At 39.9% G+C, this 25,073-nt stretch overlaps 1 protein-coding gene across 1 annotated transcript in view; it reads right to left on the bottom strand.

Moving 5' to 3' along the window:
- The window catches only part of LOC126100464 (fatty acid synthase-like), a 443,119-nt gene that overhangs the window by 330,153 nt on the left and 87,893 nt on the right, over positions 1–25,073 (bottom strand). Inside the window, exons 7-8 of the mRNA XM_049911071.1 lie at positions 9,030–9,266; positions 1,536–1,733 (exon numbers count right to left, since the gene is read on the bottom strand). Of these exons, the coding sequence (XP_049767028.1) occupies positions 1,536–1,733; positions 9,030–9,266 (435 nt within the window). The remainder of the gene's footprint in view (positions 1–1,535; positions 1,734–9,029; positions 9,267–25,073) is intronic.

Consider the following 25,073-nt stretch of genomic DNA (forward strand, 5'->3'; position numbering starts at 1 on the left):
AACATTGAAAGGTGACAGGCACACTTGGGATGCCAAACATTAGCCAATGATACTGACAGTGTCCAAAAGGAATACTAACCACAAGCAGTAGTTTTGATGCTTTGTCTGACATAATATGAAGGTAGGCTTGACAAGAAATAACTCCCAGCCATCCATGTGAGCTACTCCTCCAGGTGAAGCATGGAGTAAGTGTCTGTGACTGCCTATGCATTAATAGTTACCCTGAAGTCAACACAGAGCTGAAGCTGAGCAAACATTTTCTTTACGATCACTATGACTGTAGCCCATTCACTTGAGGCATGGCAGTAGCAGGGGAACAACTAGCAGCTGCACTTAGATCAATGAATTCAACAATCATTCCAATAGGGACAAAAATGTAACTGCTGCTGTCACAGAAGTGACTGGCGTAAAGCAGAAAAACCACCAAATCTGAAACACGTGAAAATTGAGCCCTTCATATTGCCACTTATGTTCTAACACAAGGTAACGCATAGCCATAAAACAGATAGACTTATGCGTTACACTAAGCGTTATGGAGTGACATAATCAAGAAACCAATTAAAACAGTTTACACATCTCGAACATAGTTAACAATGGAAGGCCCAAAGTCCCATGCATGTCCTCCTAAAGACACTATCCATGTCAGGGGTTGCTGGTGTAGTGCTGCACCTGCCCCTGGCAGCCCACCGTGGGTAGCTGCAGGTCTGCTATTTGAATGTCAGTGTGCACTTTGCTTGCTGCAATGGCCTGACTTATGCCTGATGTGGGTAGTAGGTGAATTTTTTAAGCATTCTCTGCAAAATTGGACTGTGTGTTTTATGCAAGGAGAGAGAGAAAGGGTGAGGTGAGACTGCTGCACATACACGGTAGACCTGGTGACAGATGTCAGTGACCAGGCTGAACCTGGCGGCCCACCTTGGGTAATTGCGAGTGAGCTATTTGAAAGTCAGAGAGACTTTGCTTGCTGTAATGGCTCAACATATGCGCTGCAGGCAGTAGATAAAGTAAACGGCAGGTTACTACACACCTATTGATGATTGAGTGCTTCAACTGTTCAGTGAGTTGTTTTCTCCTTAAATTATTTTTCTATCTATTCATTAGTATCTTCAGATCAATATTATTAAGAAAACTTTTAAGCATTCTCTGCAAAATAGGACTGTGTGTTTTATGCAATGGGAGAGAGAAAGGACTTGAAGGGGCACCAACACTCAGTTTAATGGTCAAGAGGTTCTTACCAGAAGGTCACAGTAGTATATGAGTGGGCATAAACATATTCTTAAAAGCTGAAAAGAATTCCCCTTATTTTCTAAAACCATAAATGTGTTTAGAAAGGAATCACTGCAATGAAAGAACCTGTTCTTAATACAGGTACTATTTCACATACTCTGAAAATGTAACTCTGTATTCATAATTTAGATACCATATTATTACAGTGCATTTCCAGAATGAAATACTTTTATTATAATGATGGATAATATTAAGGATTATTAATGTGTTATTCATAAGATACAAATGTAAATAACAAATATACTCACCTGGTTGAGAATTGCATGCACAGCTTCAGGTGTCCTGCCTGACACAGTAACTAGTCTAGGCAATCCATCTTTAGGAGTACCATTATTCACTTTTGCTTTAGGATTTGGAGCAATAAGTGTGTGAGAGTTGCAGCCACCAAAACCAAAAGAATTTATTGCAACGGGACCTCCAGGAAATGGTGTGTGTTCTGCTACAACCTGTTGACACATATTTTCAAGTAGGTCTGAAATCCTAAACCTAAAGGTAGAAATTGAGAATCCACAACAAATCAAAGACAAGTAACAGTCTCTGATATAAAGCTGCATGACAAGCGGTTAGGGGCTGTGAACAGAACAGTTTTTACTCATATAAGAAAATATTTTCTTTGAAAAATACCACTGTAATTTAGTAAAATTAAGCAACTGATAGCAGACAAATAGCAACTTTGTAGTAAAACTGATGTGACAGCAGCTTTTTTCAAAGAAAGAATTTTCTGTCTAATATAGTTTATTAAATTTAAATAGCCTAAGTGTGAATAGCACTGAGCAGTATATTGATAATTTGTTGTTAATACAGTTTACAGATGAAACTTTTAAGATCTGTTTGTCTTTTGCTAATATACATCATGACTAACTACACATTCCTGAAGGATTTTCTTCCTGATGGGATCTACGGGACACAATGGATAAACAAATGATTGAATCAACAACTTTATATCTTCAGTACTTAAAAAGAGTAGCCTATTTAAATTAAGCAACTTTTAAATAACTCATGCTACTTCATTGTAACAGCAGAATATTTAAGTTAATTAACATAAGTATTATAATATGGAATATCAAACAAAATTTGTGACGGCAATGATTTCTTGGCGAGGACTGTGCAGTATGTTATCTCCAATGGAGCAGATGTGGCTCATAATTAATGGCTCTCAACAACACACGGAAATTATCAGGATGCATTTTGAATATTTCTCACATGAATAATAACAGTCAACATTTTAGAACTTTCAATTTCAAGTGAAGTTTTGCGAACAGATATTGGCTACTCCTAAGGCTGCTCCTTGAAGAGCCTCTAAGCTCTAAGTGGCATAGCTTCTGAAGGGTTCATCTGTTATTAGCCTGCTGAAGGCTCAAATAACAGAGCCTAATGGTGTCCAACCAACATCAATGTAAGTTTCGTGTTCTACTGCTCACATCAAAAGGGAATGAAAAGAACGGCAGACACTTCACTATTTAATCCCTGTTTCTCTATATCTCTATTATGCTTTGATGCATCATTAATCAGCAAATTGTATTAATATTTTGGTAGTGTTTAGATAAGGTTTTTGTTTCTGGCATTGACAATTCTATCCACCATAGGAACAATGTCTCACTAGAGTGTTCTGGAATAGAGTAACATAAATGTCACTGTCTAGTGAGACTTTCTCAAATGATTAGAGGAAATAGATTTACGAAAAATGCCTCATTACCATTACTAGCAAGTTTCTTTTGTGAAAGCATTGCACCTGAGTTTTATTTTCTTGAAAATAATTGCCGCATACTGTGAATCTGAAAGCAGCGCAATACAAAATCTGTACACAATTTATTAGGCAAAAATTTGGAACATGAGCTCCAAAGAGAACTACCAAGTCAGACAAATTTTAATGAAATAGTCGTAAATAATTTTTTAGTGCTGCAAAACATGCATTAATAGGTGAAAGAAGCAACTTCTTTGTTGTAATTACCTGTTTAGTGTACTAAATGAACTACTAAAAATAACAAATAACATGTTTCCCCGCAGACGTCGCAAATTTATGACACATAAATACAAAAAAACCATACTAGATGATGTATTTTGAAGAGATATTTAAAGTGGTGTATCACTTGCACACATATTTTTGTAGTACAGAAACATAAATACAAATGTCAACAAATATGGTATGCTAGCTTCACAAAACATGGCTGCTACTCATTTTTCTTCTATTAAATAATAAATACTTGTCTCATACATCTTATTGATATATTACTACAAGATTTAATAACATCCGTTAACATCTTATTGATATAGAAAAAATTAATAAATACATGTCTCTCTATTGTTTTCCAGGAAGTGGAAGTTTATGAAACATACCTTATCCATGAGAACATCTTTGATTCTGAGGAACAAATTTCATCAAATGCAAATACAGTAAATCTTATTTCCATAAATTGAAATACCTGACATGGCAGGTGCTTGAAAAGAGATGCTAACAATCCTGTGAAAGACTACTTACAAAGTTTCAAGGACAAATATTAACATTTAGAATGTAACACCTGTCTGACAGACGGATAAGGTTTATATTTGTACCACTAGAGACACTGAAAACCATTTTACAGTTTCTAGCCATCTATGAGTGTCTTATTTGGTGTTTTTGTCATAGTGGAGCGGAGGTCACAGACCTCATCAAGCTGATTTACACAAGAAAACTTTCTTCCATTCTAGGGAAGAGCAAATATTCATCTGCCTCACCGACTGCTTTTCCTGAAATCACACTACTGTGCCTCACAGACAGATAATGCAATTTATTCTTTAAGTTCTTTTATGTAACTTTTTAATTACCTTACTTTGCTACAGCTTAATTTATTTTAGTGTGTTTTCTTAGAAGAATTTGGAATGTATAACTTTGTTCATAAAATCACGACTAACCAAATTACTTATTTTTGAGTGTGGTTTGAGTTTATAAACTACTATTTTTTGAGATTGCAACTATTACTATTAAAGTCAATCAGCACTACCCAACCGAAAAAGTGAACAATCTCAATTCTGATGATAATGTGCCTGATACGATAAACATGGAATGTGACCCTCCATATTCACCTTGAGTTCAAAACTCCTCTGTTAATTTATCTCAAAACTACTGGAGTGATTCTGTGTGTTATTTCTCTACATCTAAAATATTGTACAAAACTGATAGAACTTTTGTTTGAGACTGAGGGATTTTCTTTCTGAAACTGAATAAGAAATTAAAATCTTTGAATTTCATCATTTCATTTCTTTAAATTTTCAGATTATTCCAGTTGTAGTAACTTCAAGTTGAACCAATATATTTCAAGGAAGATGCAACACATGAAAGTCACAGATCAAGTAAACAGAGTAAGATGTGTGTACACTTTAACAGTCAAATCATAACTGAGTCCGAGTCTAGCAGCCGCTGGCTGGCTGGCCGCTTAGGTGGCACTGCTGCTGCACGGCTTGCAGACAGCGCCGCATGTAGAGAACGCATGTAACTGTGCGGCAGCACTTTGAAAGATTGGCAAGTCACAACACTTTTCCCCCATTTGAAGTTTTTGCACAGGCCTTCATGGAGGTGGCCTGTAGATTGCCAACGTCCATAGGTGTTGTTTGACTGGCCGTAAAGTCTCGAGGAGGAGGCTTCCCGTACAGACTGAAGTGTCCTCGATGATAATAGGTCAAGATGACAGGAGACATGGGGGTCGAATCTGCTGGGGCCCCGTGCACCAATCTGCCCATTGCAGCAAGTCCGGTTGTTATAACAGGAGACATGGGCAATGTGTCCGTGTCCGTAGGAGAAGGAGGCGAGTAGAGTTGCTCTGACAGATGATGGTCATCTGGTTAGTGCATGGGCATGTCTCCTGGTGGTGTCAGTTCTTGTACTGGCACCGATAAGATGGTGAGAGGACTGCGTTGTGGGTAATGAGAGATTCCAATATCCCGAGCATCAGGTAGAGCCGAAGGTGGTGTAGCGGCATCTGGAACAGGTGTTGCTGGCACACGAGGCCGAAGCTGGTCTGAATGACGCACTGCAACACCCGTGTCCGCCTGGATTTCGTACAGGCGTTGGCCACGGTGTCGTAAGATGCGGCCAGGATTCCATTTTGGCCACCTGCGATATCCCCGTACCCATATAAGGTCGTCGGCGTTGAACCGGCCAAGCGAAGGCACCCGCGGCAGTGAGGTGGAAGGCCACAGAAGATGAAGTAGCGTGCGGAGCTGTCGGCCATGTAAGAGCTCAGCCAGGCTGTGGTCATCCATGGGGGTGAAACGGTAAGAAGCCAGAAATTGGAGAAGCGCGTCATCAGCAGCAGAAGAAGTCAGGAGTTTCCTCATCTGAGCCTTAAATGTGGGGACCAGTCGTTCAGCCTCACCATTTGACTGTGGATGGAACAGAGGGGTTCTGACATGCATGACGCCATGATGAGCACAAAAATCCGCAAAATTGGAAGAGCAAATTGTGGACCATTATCAGTAAAAAAGAGTAGAGGGAAGGCCTTCCAAATAGAAAATGCGAGCTAGAGCATTGGTGGTTGCTGCGGTGGTAGGTGACGTGCAACGGACAATGAAAGGAAAGTTAGAGTAGGCGTCAATTACGAGAAGCCAATAAGTACCTAAAAAAGTCCCATGAAGTCAGTATGAATACTCTCCCAGGGCTTCTCAGGCAAAGGCAACGATGACAAAGATGACTTCGGGGCAGCAGCCTGTGACTCACAAGGGCCGCAGGCAGCGACCATGTGTGTGATTTCAGAGTCGATGCCGGGCCAGTACACATGTTGGCGCGCCAGAGATTTTGTGCGAGAGACATCCCAGTGCCCTTGGTGAAGGAGGCGCAAGACCGAACCATGCAAAGATGCAGGTACCACAACACGCGGCGTAGGATTTACGGTGGAAAGGAGGATAACACCATCCCTAGCCGTGAGGCGGTAATGCAAAGTGTACTAGTTCTGCGATGGATCAGAAATCTTAGCAGATGGACGATCTGGCCAACCCTTCTGAATACAGCGTAAAACCCAGGAGAGGGTAGGGTCAGAACCCGTAGCAGCCGCCAGCTGGTCCCCGGTGATGGGGAACCCGTCCACAACCTGTTGTTCGGCAACATCCAGGTGGAAACACAAATGTTCATCCATATCGAATGCCAGATCAGGACCCATGGGAAGGCGAAGTGCATCAGCATTTGCATGTTGAGGCGTCGGCCAGAAATGAATCTCATAATTGAAATGAGACAAGTAAACGCCCAACGCTGGAGGCGGTGTGCAGCCTTGTCGGGAAGTGACTTTGATGGATGAAACAAGGAAACAAGTGGTTTGTGATCCATAACAAAATGAAATTTTGATCCATAGAGAAAAACACCAAACTTATGAAGAGCATAAATAATGGCCAAAGATTCTTTTTCAGTTTGAGAATACTTTTGTTGGGCATCCGTGAGTGTGGAGGCATAAGCAATGGGTTGTTCAGAACCATCAGAAAAACAGTGCGCAAGGACTGCACCAACCCCATATTGAAAGGCATCTGTGGCAAGAACAAGATGTTGGCCAGGTCAATAAGTAGCCAGGGACGGGGCCTGTTTCAGCATGGTCTTCAATTTCTGGAAAGCCGCATCGCGTGACACGGACCAGTAAAAAGGCACGTTTTTATGCAACAGGCAATGCAACGGCTGACCCACCGAAGCAGCAGATGGTAAAAACTTGTGATAGTATGCTATTTTCCCCAAGAAGGCATGCAGTTCCTTAACAGATGTAGGGCGAGGAAGAGCATTGATCGCAGCGACAATTTGCTGAAGCGGACGAATACTATCCTGAGAGAGTTGAAACCCCAAGTACATGATAGATGCCTGAAAAAATGTTGATTTCTGAAGATTACACTTAAGACCAGCAATCTGTAAGACATGAAAAAGTGTGCGGAGATTTTGAAGATGCTCATCAGTGGTGCAGCCAGTGACAACAATGTCGTCCTGGTAATTTATACACCGAGGGACAGGGAGCAGTAATTGTTCCAAGAATTGCTGAAAGAGAGCAGGGGCGCTGGCAGCTCCTGTGCCTTGGAGCGTACTGCTGCCAGTGGGGATGCGCCACACTCTTCATCAACATCCCACACAGGATGTATTTCCCCGACGTCGCCCCATGCCTCTATTTGTGCTCCAGCGGCGTGAGAAATTTCAAAAGACTGAGCTATGGATAGGACTTCATCTAGAGTTGGATTTGACAACTGTAGGGCACATTGCCTAATTTCTTTGATCGGATAATAGCATCCCATACCATGGAATCAGCGTAAGATTCTTTGTGAACTTCAGTAACAAATTTACACTTTCTACTGAGGCCATGAAGTTCAGCAGCCCAAGGGTGATAGGATTGATTCAGTTGTTTTTGACAATGATAAAAGGCAACACGAGAGGCTACCACATGCATTTGCTTTTGAAAATAGACAGACAGAAGTGAGTACATTTCAGCAAAGGACAAAGACGCAGGATCTTTCAAAGGAGCCAATTGCAACAATAACCGATACATTTGAGGTGAAATCCATGATAGGAACAGAGACTTACACGTTTGTTCATCCGCGACATGAAATGCCAAGAAGTGCTGTCAAAGACGTTTTTCGTAATCAGACCAGTCTTCCGGCGTCTCATCATAAGGAGGAAATGTAGGTAGAGACAACGACGAGAGACGCACTGCATTTGATGCCGCGACGAAATCATGAATCGCATTTGTGAGAAGCGTTTGCTGTTCTATGAGACCACATGTGGGTCAACGATGAAAAAGAAAAATCACTACCTCGTCACCAATTGCAATAACTTCAAGTTGAACATATATATTTTAAGGAGGACGCAATACATGAAAGTCACAGATCAAGTAAACAGAGTAAGATGCATGTACATTTTAACAGTCAAATCATAACTGAGTTCGAGTCTAGCGGCCGCTGGCTGGCTGGCCGCTTAGGTGGCGCTGCTGCTGCATGGCTGGCAGACAGTGCCGCATGTAGAGGACGCGCGTAACTGCGTGGCGGCACTTTGAAAGATCGGCGAGCCACAACACCTGTATTATGAAGTGTGTGTATATATATATATATATATATATATATATATATATATATATAGAGGGAAACATTCTACGTGGGAAAAATATATCTAAAAACAAAGATGATGAGACTTACCAAACATAAGCACTGCCAGGTCGATAGACACACAAACATACACAAAAAATTCAAGCTTTCAACCCTCTCCTTCCCTCTTTCCTGATGAAGCAACTGTTTGTTGCGAAAGCTTGAATTTTTTGTGTATGTTTGTGTGTGTATATATATATATATATATATATATATATATATATATATATATATATATATATATATATATAACCTATGCAAGATGCAACAGTTGCAAGTACTTGGTGCCCAAAACTCACCTCTAATAAAATATAATGCCTGAAAATGAGCATACAGTGAAAGGCAATATGTATTTAGAATCCTGCATTTCTAGAAACAGCAAACGCTGCAAATGAACTAGTCATGGATTCAAGAGCAGTATTGTACTGGTTAAGAGTTAACAGAGATGTCCCTCCCTCTTCATAAGGCTTACTGTGTCTTTTTTAGTCATCAGCAATATCAGTTATTTTTTTTTACTGTCCTAAAAGTAATTATGACCATGTGAATAAACTAATGATCACAGCTCAGTAATTCTAAACATGTAAAATTTTGCTAATGTAAAATGATTCTATAAAGAGACATTTCACTATAAACTGTTTTGGAATAATTTTTCTAATGATACTCACCTTTACTCTACCTTCTTCCAGTGCTGCTACCCCTGTACGTGGTTTTTTAAAATGTGCATTTGCTGGTATTATTCCTGATTCTATACTGAGGATAACCTTGGCAATGGAAACAAATCCAGAAACTGGTTCTGAATGTCCAAGATTTGACTTCACAGATCCTATTAGTAGTGGGCAGTCACTTGTCTTTCCAGAACAAAATACATTGTCTATTGCTCCTATTTCTTCTGGATCACCTGCCTGAAATAGACAAAGAAAAACAAATATCAGAGAACTTTACTTTCTTTTAAACCCAGAGTGTTCACATTAAATCTGATGGGACTTGTTTATGTTCCTCTCTGCATGGAGTACCTCATCCTCTTGTTGGCTGGTCATGTTAGTTGTGATAATCAGCATTTTCCTGTCAGAAAAACCTCCTTCAGAGATATCTTTAGAATTGATTCCCAATGTCTGGAGCAATTAAGTCTTTCTAGCATGTATGGAAAGTTTTCATTCATTCTGATATAATGCAAAATGTAGGAATAGTACATCATCCAGCAACTTATGCAACTTTACATTAGGAACAATCTAAAGAAGGGAAAACAATAAAATTATTAGGCAGGACAGGTGGCCAGTAACTACGTTCAAAGGGCAGAGGTCCTGCCTTTTGGAATTGTTTGTTCCTTCCTCAGGTAGGATAGGGTAGCCTGTCGAAGTTTAGAAAGGAAGGCTAGGTAACTCTGATCCCAGGATGAAAGAGAGTCATCTGTTATGAGGATGAGGGGAGACGAAGATGAAGAGGAAGACGTCAGAAAGGGTGGGAGGTCATAGACAGCACCTCTGTAAACACTGTGCCAACTTTAGTTCAGAGATGACAAGGACAGAGTGAGAAGTACAGGTTGTTTAAGAAGAAGAGAAATTAAATGATTAGTGTAAATAAGAATTAGGAGGAAAAGGATATATGGAAAAAACCAAAGACTGGGAGAGAGGGGGAAGGGGAGGAGAATGAACAGGAAGTAATAAAAAAATGAGAATGAGAGTAATAAGAGGCAATAAACAAAAAGTAACAAATAGTAATGAATGGAGAGAGGTGGTGGTGGTGGGGAATCTATGTTAGTAGAGTTTAATAAATATGATGGTTGGAACTTAAATAGTGTTAACTATTTATTCACAATCAATACAAAAGAGTTACATGTTTGCACCTGTTACTGTTCTTCAAAGTAGTCATCAGCATCATGTAGAACCCATTGCTAGTGATGTGGAAGGCATAGTATACCGTTAGCAGAGCCTGTTGGTGCGAATGGAGCGATCTGCTGCCTGTCGAATCTCTGGAACAGTTCTGAAGCGAATGCCACAAAGTGGTTCCTTCATCTTTGGAATCAAATCAAAGTCACAAGGACGTAAGTTTGGGGAGTATAGTGAATGATACAGTACTTCCCAGTACCACTGACCAAACAGAGCAGCCACAGCTTGTGCTGTATTCTCCTGCGCATTCTCATGTCAAATGATGGGTGGGTTGTGCAGAAAGTGTTGCTGCTTCTTTCACAAAGCTGGTCATGGATGATGCTCCAAAAATGAACAGTAATACTGTGCACTGATGGTCCATCATTGAGGAACGTAATGCGTTAGGATAACACCATCACAGTCTTACACCATAATCACCATAACTTTCATCATACTGAGCTCTGATGGACTTTTGACTTTCCCGGCGACCCATAATGACACCATTCATTGGATAGGCATTTCAGTTTTGGCTAATATGACGTGGCCCAACGTCTCAAAATGGTTCAAATGGCTCTGAGCACTATGCGACTTAACTTCTAAGGTCATCAGTCGCCTAGAACTTAGAACTAATTAAACCTAACTAACCTAAGGACATCACATACATCCATGCCCGAGGCAGGATTCGAACCTGCGACTGTAGCGGTCGCTCGGTTCCAGACTGTAGCGCCTTTAACCCCTTGGCCACCACGGCCAGCCCCAACGTCTCATCCAGTGTTACGATACGGAGTAAGAAAACCTTTCCTTCATGCTCATAGTGCTCCAAGAGCATCTGATCAGCGTTGTAATGCATCCATTTCTGCATTTCCATCAAGTCATATGGAACCCATCATGATACAATTTTTCGCATGCCCAGGCATTCCTTGAGGATGTGAAGCACAGTTTTATGTGCTAATCCTGTTTTGTGGGTAAGCTCATGAATCGTATGGTGCCAATTACTGTCCACTAATGCAGCAACAGCACACACGTCTTCTTCAGAGATGGTAGGATGACCTGCTCGATGCATGTCTGCCACAGTTTTCCAACCTTCGTTGAAGGCTTTTACCCAATGTGCCACTGTTTTGTATGGCAATGCCAATTCCCTACATGCATCTTGAAGACCTCAATGACACTGTCATGCTGTACAGCCCCTGGCACATTCAATCTTGATCCAAATATGTTGTTCCTGTTTCAAAAACCTTGACATTGTTATGTTAGACCGCTTGCTCACAAGTGACTGTGTCCCTCTATTGTGCACCACTAGCGATGTGGGACAGGTGAGTCCATTTGCTCGGAGGTAAGGTACATATACCAACAATGTGTGCTATCAGTGACAATGGCAGATTCCATTGGATAGTGTCTCCACAGCAGTGTTGCAACTATTTAAATTCCAACCTACCAAAAAAGAAATAAGTAATAATGAAAACAAAGAGGAGGGTGAGTGTATGTTGTTAATGAAGCTTTAGTTCAGGATGATGTCAGGATGTGAGCATATTTTGGAGGGCAAAGTTTCTGTCTCCAGAGTTCAGAGCAAATAATATAGATTGGGATATAGTGTTGCAAGATGGCAAATAGAGTAAAAGTTAAGTAAGTGTCCTTCCAGAGAAACGTAAATTTTGCCGTGAAAAAGAAATCGTGTGAAAATTATAAGGATGAAATTACAAAACTGAATGAATGCATAACAGCAAGACAGATCATCCGTTACTGAAAAGTGGTCTAATGTGAAGCGCATTAACAGCAAGACCAACATGCAAAATCAGAAAACCTGTGAAAGCTACACAAGCTTCGTGCACGAAAACACATTTCAAGTATTTTCAACTGCCAATGGTGAAAATACAACATACAGTTTGCATGAATGATGGGAAAAGCAAAAAGGCACTGTGAGTAAGGTAGGAGAAGAAAATTTATTGACACAAACACGTGTGAATGAGGTCAATGTAAATGTGCCAAGCAAAAATTGTGCCGAAGTTTTTGGTAAAACAATATGATTCCCACATTGTGAACTTCAATAACAGCAAACTGCTTCTGCTTTCAGACAGCCATGGTCATGGACTTGCGAGTAAGGTAAAAGAAACAACTAAAACATATTTCTGTGGTATAGTGAAACAGAGAGCCCCACTTTGAGAAATTAAAAAAATGACTGCATTTGCAGAGGTAAAAAATCTGCACAATAGAGACTTTCTGTACTTCAGGGAGTCGCAAACATTGTCTACAAAAATGAAACAGCGAGTGCAAAGCACAATCTTAGTTTCTGAGAAATCTCACTCACAACAAATGTAGTAATGGTGAATATTCTGCATCGCTATAATCTTGTACAATGGTTATGTGTTAATATGGAAATAAAAAGTGCCAACAATCAGTTTGCAAAAAGCTGCAGACATTTTGAAAATGTGAAATGTGTTGATATAAGCAATATTGGACATAGATTCCACACACAACATGGACTTCACTTGAATGGTTTGGGAAATGAATACCTTGCAAACCTGATAACCAAGGAAATAATAAAGCACCAAAATAAGTTCAAAACCAAAATGATAATTTCATCGCCATCGCCAGACTCCATAACGAAAACACTTAAAAAACAGGTAAAACATTAGAACCATCATCAGCACCAGCAAAGCATGTGAAAAAAGACAATTAACAGAAAGAACAGTGGACTGTGATTTCAATGACAAGAGAGCTACAGTTCCTCATCATCCAAATATTATTTTAAATAAAAACAAGAAAAACCAATAAAACACAGCAATAGTGGCAGAACCAACATTTGAAGTGTCAGAAATAGCATCACCATCAACAACAACAACAACAGAAATGGCATTATTAAGTACATCAGCAGCAGCACCAACTGCAGCAACAAGCAACTCACCACAGCCCAATGTACAGGTACATCCCGAGAGGTGCGGGAAAGCTGACCTTCTCAAGGATTTTTGGTATCTCACCAAGATACAGGAACCAATATGGCAGCACAAAACCTAAATAAAACTGTAACCAGTTCTCACCCTAGTCACCTGCAGATTTTAAGTCTAAACATTCAGTGCCTTAGAAATAAATCACTAGAACTTGAGAAAGCAATGAATGGTGCAAACACTGACTGCATGTGCATCATGGAGCATTGGTGCAGAACTTTTGAATAAGTAGCATTAATATTTATCCACATAAGTTGCCAAGAACATGTAAAATGCCTGACAACTGCCTTGAAGTGTATTAGACTGCAAGCCTCCACCTAAATCTGATAAAGGGCCTTTTTGCCACCCAAGAAATGAATACTTCTGGCACATAACTAATGGTAATGAAATGAACCCCAATACAGAGGAAAATAACAACAGTTACAGATTTTTTGGTTATTCAGCACACTTGTGATGTGAAAAATTTTTGTGGAATGTGCCCATGCTATTAGGAATTCTTAGAGAAGTTCTGTTCCAAGACACATCCCTTGCAAGAGGTAATGCAGGGAGCTGCCAATTTTTCCTGGAACAAGATGCAAGAAAGCTCTTTCCTTGTCCTTAAGGAGGCACTGACTTCTTTCTCAGTACTAGCACTGTATGATGAGAATGTTGGGGCAGAACTTCACAATGATGCTAGTGATTAGGGGATAGGTGCAGTTCTAGTTCAAATTCAAGAAGGTGCTGAAAAAGTGTTATCTTATGCTCGCAGAGTACTCTCCGATTCTGAGATAAACTATTCTATAACCAAGTAAGAGTACCTTGCAGATTTTCAGGCCATCAAAAAGTCCTGTACGTATTTATTTTGTAAACCATTCACTGTTCTCTATGCTGGCTGACTAGCCTGAAGAATCTGTTGGTTAGACTGGAGATATGGGTAGTGAGGCTTAAGGAGTATGACATCGCAGTGGTATAGAAAACTAGATTCAAACACAAAGATGCTAACTGCCTTTCAAGGAATCCTTTGGCAAAACACAATAATTGGATGATATCACAGTCATCACTGCATTAAATGACATAGCTACTGAACAGAGGGAATATCTAGCACTGCTGAAAACCATAAAAGCCTTGAATGAAGAGGACCTAACCAGAGGAGAATTCCAATTAATAAACAGAGCACTGCTAAGTGGAACTATGGTCCAATGATGCAGAAATGGGTGCATTCCATCTCATCTATGGCCAGCTATCCTAAAGTACACTCCTGGAAATGGAAAAAAGAACACATTGACACCGGTGTGTCAGACCCACCATACTTGCTCCGGACACTGGGAGAGGGCTGTACAAGCAATGATCACATGCATGGCACAGCGGACACACCAGGAACCGCGGTGTTGGCCGTCGAATGGCGCTAGCTGCGCAGCATTTGTGCACCGCCGCCGTCAGTGTCAGCCAGTTTGCCGTGGCATACAGAGCTCCATCGCAGTCTTTAACACTGGTAGCATGCCGTGACAGCGTGGACGTGAACCGTATGTGCAGTTGACGGACTTTGAGCGAGGGCGTATAGTGGGCATGCGGGAGGCCGGGTGGACGTACTGCCGAATTGCTCAACACGTGGGGCATGAGGTCTCCACAGTACATCGATGTTGTCGCCAGTGGTCGGCGGAAGGTGCATGTGCCCATCGACCTGGGACCGGACCACAGCGATGCACGGATGCACGCCAAGACCATAGGATCCTACGCAGTGCCGTAGGGGACCACACCACCACTTCCCAGCAAATTAGGGACACTGTTGCTCCTGGGGTATCGGCGAGGACCATTCGCAACCGTCTCCATGAAGCTGGGCTACGGTCCCGCACACCGTTAGGCCGTCTTCCGCTCACGCCCCAACATCGTGCAGCCCGCCTCCAGTGGTGTCGCGACAGGCGTGAATGGAGGGACGAATGGAGATGTGTCGTCTTCAGCGATGAGAGTCGCTTCTGCCTTGGTGCCAATGATGGTCGTATGCGTGTTTGGCGCCGTGCAGGTGAGCGCCACAATCAGGATTGCATACGACCGAGGCACACAGGGCCAACACCCGGCATCATGGTGTGGGGAGCGATCTCCTACACTGGCCGTACACCACTGGTGATCGTCGAGGGGACACTGAATAGTGCACGGTACATCCAAACCGTCATCGAACCCATCGTTCTACCATTCCTAGACCGGCAAGGGAACTTGCTGTTCCAACAGGACAATGCACGTCTGCATGTATCCCGTGCCACCCAACGTGCTCTAGAAGGTGTAAGTCAACTACCCTGGCCAGCAAGATCTCCGGATCTGTCCCCCATTAAGCATGTTTGGGACTGGATGAAGCGTCGTCTCACGCGGTCTGCACGTCCAGCACGAACGCTGGTCCAACTGAGGCGCCAGGTGGAAATGGGATGGCAAGCCGTTCCAACAGGACTACATCCAGCATCTCTACGATCGTCTCCATGGGAGAATAGCAGCCTGCATTGCTGCGAAAGGTGGATATACACTGTACTAGTGCCGACATTGTGCATGCTCTGTTGCCTGTGTCTATGTGCCTGTGGTTCTGTCAGTGTGATCATGTGATGTATCTGACCCCAGGAATGTGTCAATAAAGTTTCCCCTTCCTGGGACAATGAATTCACGGTGTTCTTATTTCAATTTCCAGGAGTGTATTTCCATGGTGCTCTGGCATCTTGTCACCTCAGATTTGTGACAACTTTAGACAGAATCAGATGCAGATATCACTGGGCAGGTTCTTCCCATGAATTAGACACTATTTGAACCAATGTAAGGAATGCCAATGACTGAAGTACATACCACAATCAATCCAGAACATCTAGTATTAATTCCACCTGGAATAGCATCAATCCACTGAATCAGAATTGATCTATTGCGGACGGTCCTGAAGTCAACAAACTGGAATTGAAGGTAATAGTCTGCACTTATTACTTCATCTGCTATAGTGTCACTAAAGCTGTGTTGATAGCCGAAGCTCTGAAATTTACAGAGTCCCTCATAGAAGATATCACTTTGAAGCAAAGAGCATCCAAAGTAATGATCTCTGATGGTGAAAATGTTTTCCAGTCAAGACTAGTGACAGAGGTAATTTCACAACATGACATCACTCACAGGGTGACAACTGCTTATGATACACAGACAAATGGATGCACAGAAAGTTTTAATAAGATGTTGGCAGATGTGCTCTCAATATACATTGATGTCAAACAGAAAGACTGGAAGCACATTCACATACAATGCTGTGAAGTGAGACACTACAGGATTCACACCATTCTTTTTGCTTCACATTTCTAATGCTGAAATGACAATGGATACACAATACCTGTATCAGCTGAACAATGTTCAGGATGATTACATGAAACACCTAATCATCAGCGCTGAAGAAGAAAGGCATGTGGCTCACATATGGACTCTGGAAGGCCAGGAGTGAGACCAAGAGTAATACAATGCCAATCACTGGCCAGTGAGATACAGTCTGGGAAAGTGGTATGGATTCTTATGCCTGCGCAGAAAGTGGCACTACTGGAAAAGCCACTAAATCACTATTTTGGGCCATATTGTGTTCTTCACTGCTTTTTGGAAATCACACAAAGTCAAGGATTATGACCCTTCATCAAGACGACAAAAGAGCAGAGATGTCATCCATGCCCTCTGTATGAAGCCCTGCTACAGTCTGTCACTAGATGATCACGAAGCCTCAATGGATGATGCTACCTTCGATGCTCATCAAAAGTGAAGAGGATGTAACAGCATGACCAGAATGCAAGGATCTGTCAGCAATCCCACATAGAGGAAAAGTGAGAAGATCTAGATGCAGAATGCTTTAGTTGGCTCCAATGAGAACTTTTGAAACAACAAGTCACTGTTTCTCCAGAAAAGGGAGCAATGCCGCAAGCAGTTGTGCATGCTGTAAGGCATAGTGGTTAGTGTCGCTGGCTGGTGTGATATGCCCACCAGTTTAAACTTGACCACCAGACATTGTTATTTAGTATTCATCATTTCTGGAAGGTTCTTGAAATACATTATATTTTTAAGTAACAATTATGATGGAATGACCACATGAGAAAAGTAGATCTAAGTTCCAAGATGGCCACGAGTGTGGAAGTCGATAATTTTAACACGAGAAATAGTTATAGTTATGTAGTTAAAAAGAAAACCTGTGAAAATTGTAAAGTTGAAATTACAACCCTAAACGAACGAATTTCAAGCCTACAATTCATAGTCAATAATTTAAAAAGGGAAATAGCTGGACTGAAGAAAGAAATCGGCGAAGTACAAACAGTGGAAAATTCGTGTGAAGTGAAACAAGATACACGTGATAAATCATCCAAGTGGATAGCAGTGTCGTAAAAAGTTCGGTCTCAAATCACGAAAACTGTTAAAAGTGTTACTTTCTTATAAAAAAAAAAAAATATATGATGTATCATAACGAGTGTACAACTTATCGTGACGCTGTAAAAACCTGCAATCTGGACACCAACAGTAAACTTGGAAACAGTGTTAAGGACAAACACTTATCATTAAGGGAAAAGTATGGTATTCTCTTGCTTGCCAACAGCCACTGCAGAAAGCTGTCAAGCATGCTCCGAGAGAAAAATCGAGAAACGGCAGTGACTAGCATAGTGAAACCTGGGGCGGGAACACACCATGTCGTAGACATTGATCTTCAGATGAACACAATAGAGGATAATGACTTTATTGTATGTATAGCGGGTTCAAATGACAAAGCTAAAAATGAAGCCGATGCCTGCATTAAAACGCTACAGAACTTTCTAGAAGTGAATAAATCTAGGAACATAATAGTAGCCACTGTGCCTCATAGACACGACCTAATTTACAGATCGTGTGTTAATAAAGAAATCAGGAAAACTAACATCAAAATTAAGAAATTGTGTGCAGAATACCCAAAGTGCGATGTACTGGATGTAAGTAAACTACATCGAAACCTACACACCAAACACGGAATGCACCTTAATTATGACGGAAAAAGTATTATGTGCGAGCACATCAGTGAAATAATTAAAAAAAGACTATTACAAAATAGATCAGTCTATCAGCTTCCTGAAAGACTTACAAGCAAAAATGAGGAAAGCAAATTCAACAAGAACGAAGAAAGCAGGAAAGAGGAGACATCAGAAGATCCACAGAGGATTGCAGCAGCTACACCTGTAAGAGTAAATCTAAGATCAAGGCGGAATATACCCAAAAAGGAGGATTTTTTCTATCCCCCTCTGAGAAAAGAAAAAACTTAGCATCATCAAACAAGTTAAAGACACACCATAAAACTGGCAAATGACTCCATCAGCAAATTGTAGTAAATAAGGTAAAGTCTGAACCTCCTCACCAATGTGTAAAAAAATTAAACAAAAAAATTCTTGATCTAAAAGTATACATCCATAATGTACAAGGGCTCAAAACCAAACTTAATAAATTAGAAATTTTGTTATCAAGTGCAAGTGAACTGTCAGATACACAGATATTATGTATTAATGAACATTTCATGAGGTCTTTTGAAATAGAAAGTGTTGTGATACCAAATTTTAAACTCGTGGGTCACTTCTCAAGAACATCTTACAAAGGTGGAGGCAGTTGCATATTTGTAAAAGACAACATTACTGCTACACCTCTTGATATTTGCAATTCATATAGTATTGAAAAAGATATAGAACTGTCAGGTGTAGAGCTTACAGATCTAAATGTTTATATAATAGCACTTTACAGGTCACCCTCTGGTAACATAGGGACTTTCTACAAAAATCTAGCACCAGTAATAGAAAATCTAAGTAAAAGAAAATCATATAGTGTTCTAATATGTGGTGATTATAATATAGATTTTCTCTCAGAAAACTCCAGCCATCTAAGCATTAAAAATTTTATGAACAGCTACAACCTAGACCTAATGGTTAACACTCCAACCAGGATAACAAATCACAGTACCACTTGTCTGGATCAAGTAGCAAGCAATATAAATTGTACTGTATCCTCCGTCAAACTAGGATTTTCAGACCACAATGCATTAATTATGCAGGTCTGGTTGCAAAATAACAGTCACGAACACAATAAAATCACTGTACAGAGGAGAAACTTATAAAACCCACATGCATACTTTCCTCTTTGATATACAAAATGAAAACTGGCAAAATGTATATGAGGCTCAAATAGTAGACAGCAAATATGAAGCATTCTTGGATATTTTCTGTTATTATTTTAATTGCCACTTTCCCTTACAAGCAAAATGTATCACCAAAGATAGAAAACTCTCCAGCTGGATCACCCCAGGAATCATTAGATCATCACAAAGAAAAAGAGAACTTTTTTACATGAGCAAATCCAAACTAGGCAGTAGTGAAGCATTTAAGTCATACTTTACTCTATATAAAAAGATATTAAAGAATGTAGTAAATGCGGCCAAAAAGCTACAGAATGATAACTACCTCAAATTGTCATCAAATAAGAGCAAAAGCATGTGGCAACTTATTAATATGAATACTAATAGAGGAAAACAGCTACAAAGTGACATTAGCTTAAAAATAAATGGAAAATTAGTCTCCAGTGGGAAAGAAACAGCAGAGGAATTCAATAACTACTTTACAGAAACAGTAGAAAACCTGGCTAACCATCTTAAAAATAGCTGTCCCTTACAACTAGAACCAAACTTATGCTCTGAGACTCTATTTCTAAGGCCTACATCTGAAATTGAAATAGAAAAGACACTTCATAGCAAAATTTAAAAAAAATCATCTGCTGGACAAGATCAAATCCCATGCTTCCTCCTTCATAATTGCAGTAACTCTATCAGTAAACCCCTAGCTCACATAATAAACTTCTCATTCCTGAAAGGTACATTTCCTGGTATGCTCAAAATTGCAAAAATTATACCTGTCCACAAAAAAGGAAGCAAAGAGGATCCCAGTAATTATCGACCCATTGCACTGCTTTCAACTTTTAGTAAAGTATTTGAATATATAATGGCCACCAGAATCATGTCCTTTCTAGACAAAGAAAATATCCTGTCACCTGCTCAGTTCAGCTTCCAAAGTAAGAAAGCTACAACAGATGCAATACAAGAATTTCTAGATCATGCACTGGAGCTTGTGGACAAAAAACTCCCAGCCATAGGTATCTTCCTAGATCTAACAAAGGCATTCGACATGGTTAAGTATACTTCTGCAAAAGATGCATTCCTATGGAATAAGAGGAAATGCCTATGACTGGTTTAAAAGCTATCTGGAAGATCGACAGCAGTTCGTCGAATTAAATGAAACTAAGTTCTCAGGTACAGCTAGCACTGTACATTCCTCCATACATACCATAAAGCAAGGCGTTCCCCAAGGCTCCGTCCTGGGCCATTTGCTGTTCTTACTTTACATAAATGACCTTCCTCACAGCCTACCAAACATAAAAACCCTTTTATTTGCTGACGACACCTCTATACTCATATCTGCGCCCGAACAAATTCTCCAATCTAATATAGATAGAACCACAAATCAAATAAGTCGATGGCTTCAAAGTAAAAGGCTGCTGATTAATGCAGAAAAGACAATTGAAATAACCTTTCACACTGACCAAAACAGAAATCCATTACTACCAACTATATCACTGGAAAAAAATAATGTTAAACTTGAAAATGAAATAAAATTTTTGGGGGTCACTATTACTGATACGCTCACATGGAAAAGGCACATTGACGTTACCAGCACAAAACTTAGTAAAGTATGCTTCATGATTAGATCAATAAGGAACGTCACTAACACAAGTACCCTAACCACAATGTACCATGCACTCTTTCACTCCGTACTTAACTACAGAATCATCTTCTGGGGCCAAAATTCTGAATCAATTAAGATATTCAAACTGCAAAAGAAGATAGTCAGAACAATTATGTTCAAAAAACAAAGAGACACTAGTAAACCATTATTTAACAAACTAAATATTTTGCCCCTCCCATGCCAATACATACTAGAATTATTATTCTTTACCAAAAAAAGTATCAACAAAATTAGCAAAAATATGGACTACCATGATTATGACACAAGATCAAAAACCTCTCTAAGAATACTTCCCCACTCAACAAAACTGTACAGTGATGGTGTCAAGTGCATGGGAATAAAATTATATAATCATCTTCCAACTTTTATACAAGAAATCCAAGAAATAAATAAATTCAAACAGACAGTGAAATCTCTTTTAATAAAAGAATGCATTTATACCATCCAGGAATATTTGAAATCAAAACTGTCTTAGTGCATGATAAAGTATCAAAGCTGAATGTTGTTAAGTCAGTTTTGTCACATCATGTAACAATTCTCTGTAAAGCTGTAACTTTAAGTAACATAATTTTGTAGGTAATGTAAAATAATCTTTCCTCTGTATTCTTGTTTACTATTTTAGACTCCTGTAAACTGTATATTTGCATTGACTTATCGCATATCAGTTGTACAAGCCATTGTACTGATTTGATCCACGGGACAAATAATAAATAAATAAATAAATGAATAGGATAGTTGCTACTCACTATGTAGTGGAGATGCTGAGTCACTGTTGGGCACAATAAAAAGACTGTGAGATAGCTAGTTTTCAGCCAACAATAGCTGCATTGGAAATAGACAACATACACACAAACACTCTCACAAACATACTTTACACTCTCATGACCGCAGTCTCTGCCTGCTGAGCCCACACTGCGAGCAGCAGAGCATTGAAAATTTCTGAGGGATAAAAATAAACATTTTGAGTCTGTCTCAGTAACAAAGCTAAATTATTTTCAAAATATCATTACTGTTATCACAATTATTGATTATATAAGTTATCAATAATTACTTTTTCTCAGTGAGTGGTATTAATGTGGTGGAGGTTACAGATTCCTCACGCAGTCCACCCACTACACAAATAATAGTGCTTTGTCAAGTATATCACTGATGATAAAAGTGAGAGATATATGTAACAAATGCTCAATATCTCAAGAAAGTTTCTTCTCCAAGCTGCAGGAGCAGTCCAGAAATTGCTTCATTATTCACTTCGAGACAGATAAATGAATTAATTGACAACATGACACAGCAGTAACTTTATAAGGGCTACCATCTGCTGTACACAGTGTTGTTATTATTATTATTATTATTATTATTATTATTATTATTATTAGCAGAGTGGTTAGACACAAAGCATTAACAACCTGAAGTCATCCAGATTCTGACAGTTCAGAAGTAAGGAATGCAGCAATCAAGTGAGTTACAAACAGTAAGTATAGTGCACACATCTGAACATATTTGTTTTTAAATGGGGTTACAGTGTGCAGGTTAAGCAAGTGTCACTATGGAGAAGCATAATGTTTGCGAAGTATGTTTTGTAATAAGTGTCAAGCCTCACTATGAATAGTTAGCTTTCTTATCTGAGAACGAGTTGAGGTTAGCACTTGTGATGCACCACTAATTCCTTCATCATTCATTCTAATACACCCACACACAAACCAAATTTCATTCATCTTTCATCACTTTAAAAATAAAAGTATTTCATTCTATAGTTTAGTTAGTTCTGAAAGTTGGTGATAATGTGGGGGAGGGGCAGCAGAGGGTGGGGGGTACTACCTAATGTCTGACTGCACTCAGGGATAAAGGTCTAAGAAAAGTTGGGAACCACTGCTGTAGAGAGATCACTACAGATGACTGGTGTGAGAAAATGAATATACAAGATTGCATCAAAAAGAAAATTGCCAAAAATGTTAAGCCTCTGGAATGAATGGACCAATGTATATGTAATTCTATACATGTACATACCATCTGCAGGCATGTACATGACTATGAGTTGCTATCAGTTGTAATGGCTAGAATGGCCTGCAGATTACATTAACGTTGTCACAATATGATCCAAGTTCCCAGGTCTGACAAGGTATATAATGGGCATGCAGTGAAACAGATGGTTGGTAATCATTCTGGGGGACCAAAGAGAATCACATGTGCTTCCATGAAACAATATTAGCAGCACTTGACAGAATTCGAAAGAGGTGTCATTGTCCACCTGCATGTGACCAGAAGGCTGAATTGTGCAGACATGTGGGGAGTTTGGGTGTGAAGGTGCCCCACTGTCAGACTGAATGGGAATGTTAGGGAGAATACATGTATTTTCAAAGCATTGCTGAATTATTGTCTGACCGTATAACAGGAGAATTTCCTACTTATGGATTTAAAAAAAACTACACCAACCACCTGGATACAAGTAATGGACTCATTACAACATACCATGTCATCTCCACTATTGACTGATGGTTCACAAAAGTTTGGTTACTGAATGAGCACAATACCATTAATACAACACAGGTGGTAGTCTGTGGAATGATGCCATACCTGGGAAGTAATTCCAGTTAACTCTGACAGTAAAGCAGTATTTCACAGATATCCTCTGTCTTTGTGTGTTACTTTTCATGAGACAACATCCTCGTACTATCTTTCTACATGACAATGCTCATTCACATATGTTATGTGTCTTGATGATTCCTTCAAGATGTTGAAGTATTTCCTAGGGCAGCAAGATCAATCAGGCTGTTCCTAATAGAACATGTGAAGAACCTGAGACATCAACTCCATTCTTTTGCTAACATCCAGTATGTTGAGGAGCAGTTACAACAGTTGGCAACCCCCCTCCACCCCCACCCCCCACCCCCACCCCCACCCCCACCACCTCTTGCCCCCCATCCAAGGGAGAAGACAGTTACAATAGTGACAGCCTTCATCCCAACTGAATAAGTAGCCAGGAACAAAGGAATACCACATTCGACTGACAAAGGACCAGCAGTAAGCTCATATTGTCAATTTCATTGTTCACTTAACTTGATTTTGAAATCACTGAAATAAAACCGTATAAATTCTCAATACCTAAAGTAGCATTTCACTTTTTTGTTTACTTCCAGATGCTAATATTGTTTCCCACTGAGTGTATTTAAAAATAAATTAATTAAAAACTGTTCCAGATTTACCAATATACGAGGGTAAGTCAATTATTATCCACAATTCAGATATATTTTTGTTTATTTTGGTAGTACTGTTGTTTTACATTAATGATGCATGCTTTGTTTATTTGTTGTTATATCTTTACAATTTTCAAGCTGCTAGGTTAGTTTTATAATGGCTGCCGTGCTGTTAATCATGGCTGCTCCACTGTCTATTTGCATCAAAGAAGAGCAACGTTCAGTGATCTGTTTTTTTGTGGTCAGAAGGCATATCAGGAGTTAAAATTCACTGATGACCTTTGATAGAGTACAGAAACAGTGTTTTGCCACAACAGAATGTCTACAAATGGATTGAAAAATTCAGAAATGGTCGCACAAGTGTTACGCACAATGGAGCCTGATGACCGTTTACCACCACAATTGAAGAAACCATTGAGCATTCATGTGAAATGATTCTCTTAGACATATGATTAACTAAAGACAGAATGACACATCATCTGCAAATTAGTCACAGTTCTGCCTATGAAATCATCTGCAACAGACTTGGGTTTCATAAACTTTGTGAGAGATGGGTCCCAAAAAAACTCACACAGTTGCATAAACAAACACGCTTGGACATCTGCAAAAAACATTTGGATCATTATGGTAATGAAGGGGACAACTTCTTAGACACGATCATTACTGGTGACAAAACATGGATCCATCATTATGAGCTGGAGAGTAAATGGCAGTGTATGGAATGGAAACATCCAAATTCGCCATGCAAGAAAAAGTTCAAGACCCAACCACCCACAGGAAAACTGATGCTTATGGTTTTTTAGGATGCACAAGATCCAATACTGGAACATTATGGGGAAAGGGGCACAACAATAAACAATGTACATTACAGTGAGATGCTTACTGCCAGGTTAAAGCCTGCAATTGAGGCAAATGCCGAAGATAGCTGTCAAAAGGTGT

Source organism: Schistocerca cancellata, chromosome 9, assembly GCF_023864275.1.
Source record: "Schistocerca cancellata isolate TAMUIC-IGC-003103 chromosome 9, iqSchCanc2.1, whole genome shotgun sequence".
NCBI lineage: Eukaryota > Metazoa > Arthropoda > Insecta > Orthoptera > Acrididae > Schistocerca > Schistocerca cancellata.